Genomic DNA, 12547 nt, shown 5'->3' with positions numbered 1-12547 from the left:
CGGAATTCTCCAATTATAGGCCAATAGTTATACTCTCTCCACTTGCAAAGATTATGGAAAAATGTATTCATAGACAACTCATGCACCACCTAATCCAGAATCACCTTATGGCAGACACTCAGCATGGCTTCCGTCCTCATCACAGCACTACTTCAGCCCTCCTAGCCTTTACCAACACCATAAACTATAATCGCAACAATAATTATATATCCTCAGCCTTCTTCTTTGATCTTTCCAAGACATTCGATATGGTTGATCACCAACTTTTAATCCACACCCTGCAAACATTGTGTCTAGATACTAGAGCCCTTCAGTGGTTTCAGTCCTACCTGAATGGTCGATAGCAAGCTGTCCTCTGGCAGAACAAACTCTCTAACCTATCTAACACCCTTGGAGTACCACAATGCTCTATACTAGGGCCCTTGCTGTTCTCCATCTTCATTAACGACCTTTATACTGTCATCCCAAAAGTCAGCTGTATCCAATATGCTGATAACTCTACTCTGATTTGCACTTCCACATCTCCAATAGAGTTATGGTCAGCTACCCAGACTACCTTTAATACAATAGAAAACTGGCTTTCTGAACGTCGTCTGATCCTAAATCCCAAAAAAACTAAAATGCTGTTATTTTCACCAACACGTAGGTCTACCGCTTTCACCTTTACCATAAATTCAGATGATGGCACAATAATCTCCCCTGACCCCTCTACAAAACTGTTAGGTGTCATCATAGATAATAATCTAAAATTCAACCGACATGTTAGCCAAACTATCAAAACCATCAATTAAAAACTAGGGTCACTTTACACAATAAAAGCCTTCCTAACCCTTCCAGCTAAAATTGCCATAGCTCGCTCTCACCTTCTTTCAACCCTTCTGTATGCATCACCTCTACTCTCGAATTTAAACAAGACTGTCCTTAACATACTCTCAATTTGCTACAACCACATTGCCAAGTTTGCCACTGGGCTGCCTTTTAGGACACATCATTGCATCAATCTAAATCAGCTTAGGTGGCTTGAACTACCCAGCCTAATCCAGTATAACCAACTGATTATGGCCTATAAAATCCTCTATAATCCGGACAATACTCCTGCACTTAAAATATTATCACCCCCTATAACAATCCTAGACCACTTTGATCCTCTAACAAACTACTAATTCAGACTACCAAAATTAGTAACACAGCCGGTGACTCTCTCTTTGCAAACTCTGTAAGTAGACCCTGGAACTCTCTTCCAGCTGATATCACCTTACTTTTCTACCTTAGGTCCGTTTAAAACTAGACTCAAACATTTGGCACTTCACTGGCTATGTCAATGTATCAAGCCTGGCTAACTCTCTCTAGAATGTGTAAAAAGCTGTTAACCAGTATACTGTGTAATTTAATTTAATCCTGATTTACACTCGGAATTAACTCTAACCAGTGGAACTTGTTTAACTTGCTTACTTATGTAATCACTGTAAATAGTCTGTTTGTAATATGTAATGCTGTATCTGCTTACCCTTGGAGCTTTTCTCCCCGGGCCTCCTCTGAAAATGAGCATGCATCCAGTCAGACTACCCCGGTCAACAAATGTAAAATAAATAAAATTAAATAAAAAATAAATAAATAAAAATAAAAATAAAATATATATATATATATATATATATATCTGTATTGTATATATGTTGTTTCAGTTCAGTATAGAATACTTGTCTGTCTCAAGCTCACTTTCTTTACTTAGTTTCCAAGCTCATAATAAGGGAAAACACATCAGTGTTGGATTTCTCTGGGAGTCTTATACCATCATTGTTGTCCTTTTGTAGAAAAGGGACATCTTAGAAAATTCAGTCTGACCAAAGGAAATGTAGTATTGGTAAACCCAAATGTTATTTCTTGTTAAAAGATCTGCTGCTCTTATAGTATTGCTACTGCTATTACTATTAAAGCTGCCAGAGAAAGAACTTGTTTTGAAGATCCTAGTTGTAGAATCTGTGTTTACTGTTGTTTAGTGTTTGTTCTTGTTTTGGCTGCTGATTGACAATTAAGGCCATTTTCTTTACCTTTTTTTATCACAGAGGCTCACAAAAATATAGAAATAGGTATTAGGAGTTTTATGTTATGCTAGTTTTCCCAGCTGCCATGACTCAAAATTATATTCGGTGCTTGGTGTGACAGCTGAGAAAGATCTTGCAAGTGACTTATGTTTGCCTAATAGCTAATACAAGTTCACATTTATATTCCTAGAACAGTGACATAGTTGAAGTCTCAGTAGCTCAACAGGTAGCACATTTGGCTTTGGTGCAGAAGGCTGTGGGTTTTATTCTCACATTAGGTAATCTGATTAATTTTTTACCAATACTAACACTGAAGTGCAGCATAAGGGGTGGGGGTGCTGTACTACTGACAATGCCGTCTTTCAGATGAGGCATTAAACCAATGCCCCATCTGCATGAGTTGGTGATATCCCAGTTGGATGCAAAAGATTCCATGACAGTTCTTGAAAAGAGTAGAGAACGTTCCACAGTTCCCTGCCAAATGTCCCCTATTCAGTATGAATACTACCTTGGGACTACCCTGAAAAGAGGCCATTGGTCTAGTGAGACTACCCGGTCAACACATTGTAAATAAATCAAATACATAAATGATCCTATTGCTCAGACATCATCTGTTCTGATGAGTGCTGCATACTGCTGTACGTTTATTATAGTGAGTACTCCAAATAGCTGTAAGCATTAAAATTGTAAGAATGTTTGACTCTGCATATGTTAGACCTTATTACGCACACAGACAGGCAGTTACTTTCAAAATGATGCGGCAGGGACAAAGTTTGATAGCTGCCACATCCTTGTGATGGGTGCAGAATTTCTAGGCACCAGTTGATTTGACAGGAGCTACATCACTTGCTTGTATTTTATTATTATTATTAGTAGTAGTAGTAATAGTATTAATCTATTTGTGTTAGCTCCAATCGTAAGTGGGATCTTAGCCCAGTTTAACCTCTCTCAACTTTCTACCTTAGTAAAAAACAAACTGTTAGATGATGTCCAGTCACAAGTTATAATACTTATGGAAATTTGCACCTCAACAAGGTACAGAAGAATTAAGATGTGTCACAGACCCCTTATGTATGAAATTAATGAGGTGTCTGTCTGTTCTTTCTATCTGTTAGCTGTCTACCTAAATAAAAATAACACTAAACTTTCACTGGGTCCAATGTTCTTCATAACTGCCAAATTGGTGGCCATCTGAGTTGTGACAGAGTAATGTGGGAGTAAACACAAATTTCAGGTAGGGGAGTTTTATTGGGAAATTTGCAACAGAGTACATACACCTTATATGCACACCACAAGTGTCAACATATGTACATGTTTAGCAGTTAGTCTGTGAAATGTATTTTGCTCCTGCACTGCCCTTTAATCCTCTAATTGGTTGCTTCTTACAAGATGTGAACATTAGTACTTGAGTCATCTAGGTTTGTTAAAGGTAAATATCTTTGTTTTCTTTTTCACACCTGAATTACATCAGTCCACTTTGATTTCATCTTTTGTTTAGGTTGAAAAAGGTTGTCCATCAAGACCGTACTTTCCAGATGTTTATAGAGAATTTGAGGAACTACATGCCATGGTGAAAAAAATGTCTGAAGATCATTTTAATAATTCAATTTTTGCAGACATCCAGAAGCCACTAGAAGTCAGAGATACTAAGGTAATATATATACATTTTTTGCTAATTCTTGTTTGAGCCCATGTAGAACGCAGCCTGGGATGTTATCAGCTCCCATGGATGCTGTGTTTTTGACCTTAGAGAGGCTGTTCACAACCTGCTCTTTAGAGATACAGGGTAGAGGACAGGTGGTAAGGATATCTTGGGGTAATTGTGGTGGAGAAGGGGGAGTGAAGTTTTCACAGAACCTGTCGGCAACAGATTAGCAATGTCCACAGGCTTGGTATATGCAGTATCATTAACTACCAGATGTTCTTCGTGTTTCACTGTTGCAGTCATTACATTTGGGTTATCTGCTTGCAGGTAGCCCTCAGTCGGCCTGATTAACAAAGTCTTGGGTTCTGTGTTGGTTGCTGTCCCTTCTTCCATGATGTCAGGTCATCAGGGGTATAAAACATGCAGCCGACGCCATTACATTAGTCTTTCTTGCCATGCGGTGCCCGAAGCAGAAGCAGTTCGCAAGTGCCAGTCAGCCGACTCCTGAAATTTTCATTTTTGAGTTTCAGAACGAAGTCTTCAACTAAAGCTAAGTACCCCATTGGGGAAACGTTTTCTTGCTCCTTATCGATGTCAGTAAAAGTTAATAATTGCATTACTTGTGGAAAGCAAATACCTCATAAAGATTTTCATTCCTACTGTATTCTTTGCCTAGGCCCTGACCACGACGTACCTTGCTGTCAGTTTTGTGCTTTATTTAATCAGTGCACTATCCGTCGTCTGTATATTTTTGCCTCTAAATATTTCGGTTTATCCAGAAATGTCATCGGTTAGCCATCCAACTACCGGGATTCTCAAAAAACGCAAAGATAAAGACAGAGACAGGCCGCCAAGGTCCAAAACTGCCGACGATGCTTCTCCTAAGCCAGTCGCCAGTTCGCCGGTACTCAGTGAGGCGCTTTTGCAGCCCCTGATACCCGCTACTTCTGATTCACAGGCCTCTACTGAGACCCATTCGGAGTCTGGTATGCCGCGAGATGCTTCAACTATGGAACCCACGGATGTCTCTACCTTGGATAGGTCCAGAGCCGCTGTGCAGGCACCAGCTTCTGAGGGTGTATTCAGGCCTGTGGACTTGCATATTAAACCGACGCCTCCTATACTTAGGCCTAAATCTCGATCCATGTCTAAAAAACTGATGCCCATACCACATGCTCAGGCCTCTAGGCCTAAAAACAAATGATAAGAATGGCTGAAGATCTAATAACTCTAATCAGACGTTGATTATGAATCTTCTGATTAGGATTCTGTTTTTTCTGTCTCTTCTGAATGTTCATCGTGTTACCCTGCTGCAGTCATCACACTTGGGTTATCCTGTCGTCAGGCGGTCCCGCAGTCGGCCGGATTTCCAAAGTCTTGGTCCGACGTCGGTTGCTGTCGCTTCATCCCTGACGTCAGTGCGCCAGGGGTACATATATTGCAACCAACGCCATTTTCTCCAGTCTTTTTTGCCGCACGGTGCCCAAAGCAGAAGCAGTTCGCAAGTGCCGGTCGGCCGACTCCTGAGATTTTCGAATTCGAGTTTCAGACCGAAGTCTTCTATAAAGCTAAGTACCCCGTTGGGGAAACTTTTCTTGCCTCAGACCGATGTCAGAAAAAGTTAACAATTTTATTTCTTGTGGGAAGCAAATACCTCATAAGGATTTTCATTCTTATTGTATACCCTGCCTAGGCCCTGATCACGACGTCACTTCTTGTCGTTTTTGTGCTAGATTTAATAAACGCACTATTAAAAGACGTTTTGATTTTGCACAACACTTTTTTGGCAGAAAATTTAATTATAATATGCCATCGGAGCTACCGACTACCGGCGTGCACAAAAAACGCAGGGATAAGGATCGTCAGCCCAGGCCTAAGCCTGATTCCGAGGCCTCAGTTGATCCGGTCTCCGGTTCTCCGGTTATCTGTGAGGCCCCGATGCAGCCTCCGACTACCGCAGTTGAGGAACCCGAGACCGCTACGGATATTTTGACGGAATGTACTAGGCCGACGCAGCCTTTTACTTCAGGCCCTACCGACGACTTACCTTCCAAGGATGCCGGTTCTTCTGAAACACCTTCGCTTTCTGAAGGCATTTTCAGACCGACGACTCTCACAGTCAAAATGTTTTCTAAATCGAAGACTCCTTCCAAATCGAAAAAAGCTTCACTTCAGTCTCCTGTTCAAGGCCCTATGCCTAAGAAACAGATGCTTAAGATGGCTGAAGATCTGATTACTCTTATCAGGGGTTCCCAGCCCCCTCCTGACAAAAGGCCTAGACAAGAGGAAGAATCTGCTTCCTCTGAACAACTGTCTATTTCTTCGGATTCCTCTGAAGACCAAGACTATTCCTTCTCTCCTTATGAAGATTCTGATGCTGAGGACTCTATTCCCTCAGCTTCCCCTCCAGAAGATTACTCTTTTGGGGAAACTTTACACACTATGAGGGAGCATTTTCACTGGGAAGGCCAGGATTACTCTGATTCCAAGAAAAGGCTCAGAGAGTTTATTTTACTCCCCCAACACAGACCTCTAGCCATCCCTCCTGTTCTGGACATTGTGGATGATGTTTATTTAGAATCCAGTTTCAACCCTGACTCTCTGCCTCCTGCACCAGCCAAGCCTGACAGATATCACAGAGTACCTGATTCCCATAAATTCCTTTACAAAAGCCCATTAGCTGACCCAGAGACTATCTCCCAGGGTCCCAAGGGGGCTATGGCTTCCATGGCTAAAAATCCAGTACCTTCTGAGAGGGATTCAAGAGCACTAGACAGATGGGGGAAAAAGGTTTACACCTCAGCCACTTTAGCTATGAGAGCTCTAAACTGCCAATTTCATATGCTTAAGTATCAGCAATTTCTGATCTCTCAGTTCAAACAAAAGATAACAACCCTTCCTCAACAATCTGAATTGAAAGAAGTACAGGATTTGTTGCACGCCACCGAGCAGGTGGGCAAGCATACCTTACAATGTGGGTTTGATTCCTTGGAGGCCTCCTGCAGAGCAGTGGTCACTGGATCAGTTATACGTAGGCATGTCTGGTTAAAGGAGCAGAGTCTGCCTGAACATGTTAAAGCAAAACTACTAGATGCTCCCTTGCAGCAGGATGTTCTTTTTGATGTTAAAGCAGAAGAAGTTTTAAAGAAAATGGAGGATAAGGCAAAATCAATGCAGACAGTCAAAGATTTCCTACAGGTACAACCCCCTCGCTTCAGCAGAAACTGGCCAACCAAAAACCACCTAGAAGAGCTCCTACGCCTACATGGGACCTCAACTTTGTTCTGGAAAAACTAACATTACCTCCCTTTGAACCAGCTTTTTCTGCAGACCTTCAGTTCCTATCTTGGAAGACTGCATTGCTCCTGGCTATAACTTCTGCTAGGAGAGTTTCAGAATTACAGGCTCTTATGGCAGTGGAACCTTTCCTCATTTTTCATCAAGACAGAGTTTCTCTATGAACTAATCCTTCCTTCATGCCTAAGGTGGTTTCCAGCGTAGCTTTAAATCAAACCATCCATCTACCCACTTTCTTCCCCAGTCCACAGAACAAAGGTGAGAGACTCCTACATTCCTTGGACATTCACAGGCAGCTTCGATATTACTTGGATAAAACTAAGGTTTTCAGAAAAACTGACCAGCTCTTTGTTTCCTATGCTACAGCTACTCAAGGGAAGGCCATTTCCAAGCAAACCATTTCTAAATGGATAGGCCATTGCATACGATTCTGCTATACCCATCATGCGAAACCAGTACCTCCTACCATTAGATCACACTCAACTAGAGCAACAGCTACCTCTACAGCTTTTCTCAGGGGGGTTCCTACCAAGGAAATTTTAGAAGCTGCAACTTGGAGTTCTGTACACACCTTCACCAAACACTATCACTTAGCTCTTTATTCTAAGTCCAGGGCAGGCTTCGCCACTGCAGTTCTGCAGGGGCTCATTGCCTCCTCTAACCTTCTATAATGCCTCCACCCTACCTTAGCTTTGGGACTCAACCCAAGTGTGATGACTGCAGCAGGGTAACACGATGAACATAGTACAGTTTTGTACCTACCATAAATGTAGATGTTCGAGTGTTCACCCTGCTGCAGTCCAGGTTACCCTCCCTCCAATCCCTCTGATTTACTGGTTAAACCTCTGCTATGCCTTACTGATGTATTTGCTTATAGCTGAAGGGTTTTTGTATCTGTACAGTGTTCTCACTTTTTGATACTGATTTGGATCACCTTTATGGGGGCACCTGACATCTGGGGCAAGAAAAACTGAAGAAAATGGCGTCGGTTGCAATATATGTACCCCTGGCACACTGACGTCAGGGATGAAGCGACAGCACCCGACGTCGGACCAAGACTTTGGAAATCCGGCCGACTGTGGGACCGCCTGATGACAGGATAACCCAAGTGTGATGACTGCAGCAGGGTGAACACTCGAACATCTACATTTATGGTAGGTACAAAACTGTACTTCATCTGGATTTGCCCTTACCTACTTATGAGGATTCTGATGCAGAGGACTCTATTCCCTCTGCTTCCCCTCCTGAGGATTTTTCTTTTGGGGAAACCTTACATACTCTAAGGGAGCATTTTCACTGAGAAAGCCAGGATTTTTCTGATTCAAAAAAGAGGCTTAGGGATTTCCTTCTCCTACCTCAGCATAGACATTTAGCTATTCCTCCTGTACTAGACATTGTTGATGATGCTTTCTCAGAATCTAGTTAGGCCCCTGATTCCCTGCCTCCTGCTCTCAGAAAACCTGACAGATACTACAGGGTCCCTTAGTCCCACAAGTTCCTTTTCAAAAATCCTATTGCAGATCCAGAGACTATTTCAAAGGGGCCCAAGGGCATTAAGGCTTCTACTGCTAAAAATCCTACCCCTTCTGATAGAGACTCCATGGCGCTGGATAGATGGGGTAAGAAGGTTTGCACTTCTGCAACCTTGGCGATTAGGGCTTTAAACTGCCAGTTTCATATATTAAAATATTTAAAAATTTCCAAGCACTTATCAACTGACTGCCCCTTTGGGGGGAAAGATTGCTCTTCATGCAAAGAATTGGGAACTCATTACCCAAGACAAATGGGTTTTATATATAGTGTCCCAGGGATACAGATTTCACTTCCACACATTGCCAACACCAAGTGGGTGGCCGGACCTACCCCCAAATCAGTGGGCAGACGCCCAAAAACAAAAACTTTCTCTCTTAAGCATGGGGGCTATTCAACTGGTACCAGAAGAGGAAAAGGGACAAGGTTTCTACTAGAGACTTTTCCTGTTACCAAGAAAAGACAATTCATGGCATCCTATCCTGGACCTGTCTACTCTAAGCACCTTTTTGGAAATTCCAAAATTCAAGATGCTGATTCTTCACCAATTACTTCCTATGCTAGGCAAAGATGCCTGGTTGGCAACACTAGATTTAAAAGAAGCATACCTGCACATCCCAATCAGGGAATCTTGCAGAAGATACCTACGCTTCAAAGCAGGCTACACGCACTAAAAGTTCTCTGCACTGCCCTGTGGCTTATCTACTGCACCCAGGGTATTCACAAAGTGCCTAGCTCCAGTTATTGCATTTTGCAGGCAAAGAAATATTCAAATACACCCATACCTGGATGATTGTCTAATTCAGGAAGAAAGCCAGAACATACTTTTGAATCATCTGGCCTTTGTAAAAAGGGTTCTAACTTGTCTGGGGTACACCATAAACAAAAAGAAATCACACCTGGTACTCTTTCAACAAATTATACTCCTGGGAGCAAGCTTGAATACAACATCCCAGATGGCTTACCTCATGCCAGAAAAGCAAATTCATTTGACAACCTACTTCATACAAGTGGCCACAAAAACCCTGCTATCTGCAAGACAAATACTGCAAGCCTTGGGGTTCATGGCCTCCTGCATTCTTCTAATTCCATATGCAAGACTGCTTATGAGAAAACTACAGTGGTATCTAAAAAGCTTATGGTGTCAACATTCTCAAGACCTAGAAACAATGTTTCCTATCATACCTTGTCTATGCCTAGATTTCCTTTGGTGGTCAGAGGCCTGCCACCAAAACAAGGGACTACCTTTCACATTACCCCCTGCTGTCTAAATCCTAGCAACAGATGCATCAGACTATGCATGGGGGGCTCACCTGGCAGGGAAGTGCATTCAGGGCAAATGAAACCCAAGTCAAATGCACCTGCATATTAATCAAAAAGAAATGTTAGCTGTACAAAATGCTCTGACAGCCTTCAAGGACCACATTCTTCCAGGACAACTAATGGTAAAGATGGACAACACCACTGTTATGTGGTACATAAACAAGCGGGGGGTACACATTCTTACCCCCTCTGCAGACTAGCCATGGCATTGTGGAACACAGCCTTGAGCTACCAGGTGCACCTACAAGCTCAGTTCCTGTCAGGAAAATTAAATACACTGGCAGGTGGACTAAGTAGAAACCTCAGGATTTTCAACATGTTGACAAGCAAATGGGGGAGCCCAGATATAGACCTGTTTGCCTCTCCCCAGAACTACCAATTGGACAAATGTTGCACAAGGCCTCCCCACAAACAAGCCTGGAAAGTGGATGCTCTGTCCTTCAGCTGGAAAAACCTACCAGTCTATGCCTTCCCCCCTCTGCCTCTGCTCTCCAAAGTACTACTAAAAATCAAACAGGACAAACAAAGGATGATTTTGATTGCTCCAGACTGGCCGCACCAACACTGGGTGCCCCCTCCTGCGCAGTGTGTCACGATTATCCCCATGGCACATGCCTCAGACTCCTTCCCTGCTGTCTCAACAGGAGAACCAGATTCTGCACCCTCAGCTTCCAACACTGAACCTTGCAGCCTGGCTAATTACTTAATCTCTCCCCATCCCTCAGCAAACCTGTGATGGATATCATTTTAGAGGCAAAGAGGCCTAGTACTAGAAAATCTTATGCTGAAAAATGGAAAAGATCCTGTGCCTGGAACCAATCTCAAGGCATGAGCACAGCGGTGCCCAGTTTACCTCCGATTTTACAACACTTAACTGAGATGCGTCACAAAGGCCTGTCTTTTTCCTTCATTAAAATCCACGCCTCAGCCATTTTAGCTCATTATAACACAGAACCTCCCCTCTTCTCTCATCCACTGCTCAAGCAGTTCCTCAGAGGGGCCAAAAATTTGAGACCACCCAGGAGAACTCCAACCCCAGCCTGGGACCTTAACTTTGTCTTGGAGAAACTCACTCTACCTCCTTTCAAGCCAGCTGCTACTGCAGACTTAAAATTTCTTTCTTGGAAAACAGCTTTCCTTTTAGCAATCACTTCAGCTAGAAGGGTATCTGAATTACAGGCCCTTATGGCAGTGGAGCCTTTCATCATCTTTCATGCGGGCAGGGTGTCCCTCAGAACCAATCCATCCTTCATGCCCAAGGTGGTATCCAGTGTGGCTCTTAATCAGTCCATTAATTTGCCAACCTTCTTTCCCAATCCACAGAATAAAGGGGAACGGATACTGCATTCCTTAGATGTGCGCAGACAACTCAGATTCTACTTGGACAGGACTAAACCTCAAAGGAAATCTGAACAACTGCTGGTGGCATTTGCTGCAGGGGAGAGGGGAAGGCTATTTCAAAGCAAACCATTTCTAAATGGATAAGCCATTGCATTCATTTCTGCTATAAGCACCATGGAAAACCTATCCCCCAGGGGATCAGACCTCACTCAACCAGGGCTGCATCTACCTCTACAGCCTTTCTCAGAGGCGTCCCTACCAGGGACATCCTAGAAGCTGCTACCTAGAGTTCTGTACATACTTTCACCAAGCATTATCATTTGCCAATTTTCTCTAAATCGAAAGCTGGCTTTGCCACTGCAGTCTTGCAGGGCCTTATAGCTGGCCCTAATGCTATCTAAATTCCCCCTCCCATCCATAGCTTTGGGAATCTACCCAAATGTAATGACTGCAACAGTGAAACACGAAGAACATAGTACAGTTGTGTACACTTACCATAAATGTAGATGTTCGAATGTATTCACTGTTACAGTCCTGGATGTTCATCGTGTTACCCTGCTGCAGTCATCACACTTGGGTTATCCTGCCGTCAGGTGGTCCCGCAGTTGGCCTGAATTCCAAAGTCTTGGTCCGGCATTGGTTGCTGTCGCTTCTTCCCTGACGTCAGTGTGCCAGGGGAATATCAGAGGCATTCGACGCCATTTTCTCCAGTCTTTCTTGCCGCGCGGTGCCCGAAGCAGAAGCAGTTCGCAAGTGCCGGTCAGCCTACACCTGAGATTTTCGAATCGAGTTTCAGTCCGAAGTCTTCAAAGCTAAGTACCCCGTTGGGGAACCTTTTCTTGCCTCAGTCCGATGTCAGAAAAAGTTAACAATTGCATTTCTTGTGGGAAGCAAATACCTCATAAGGACTTTCATTCTTTTTGTATACCTTGCCTAGGCCCAGACCACGACGTCACTGGTTGTCGTTTTTGTGCTAGGTTCTATAAGCGTACTATTAAGCGACGCTTTGATTTCACACGACACTACTTCGGTAGGAAATTTAATTACACTATGCCGTCGGAGCAACCATCTACCGGCGTGCATAAAAAACGCAAAGATAAAGAAAGGCAGCCTAGATCCAAGCCAGACTCCGAGCCCTCGGCTGGGCCGGTCGCCGGTTCTCCGGTTTTCAGTGAGGCGCCTACACAGCCCCTGGCTGCCGCTGAATTGGATCCCCAGACCACTTCGGATTCTCCAGCAGAGAGTTCTAGGCCGACGCAGCCATTTTCTTTAGGCCCTATCGACGATATTGCAGTAGGAGAAGCCGGTGCTGTAGAAACACCTTCGGTTTTCTGAAGGTGTCTTCAGACCGACTACTCTCACCATAAAA

The 12547-nt window shown here is 43.4% G+C and overlaps 1 protein-coding gene across 1 annotated transcript in view; it reads left to right on the top strand.

Moving 5' to 3' along the window:
* Positions 1-12547, top strand: part of ZNF839 (zinc finger protein 839) — a 1085889-nt gene that overhangs the window by 773536 nt on the left and 299806 nt on the right. The window contains exon 5 of the mRNA XM_044074536.1: positions 3541-3693. Coding sequence (XP_043930471.1) covers positions 3541-3693 — 153 coding nt within the window. The remainder of the gene's footprint in view (positions 1-3540; positions 3694-12547) is intronic.

Source organism: Protopterus annectens, chromosome 6.part0 (genome assembly GCF_019279795.1).
Source record: "Protopterus annectens isolate FY-2018-M chromosome 6.part0, PAN1.0, whole genome shotgun sequence".
NCBI classification, from domain to species: Eukaryota; Metazoa; Chordata; order Ceratodontiformes; family Protopteridae; genus Protopterus; species Protopterus annectens.
The sequence above is the reverse complement of the archived record's forward strand: the minus strand, read 5'-3'. Positions and strand labels throughout refer to the sequence as shown.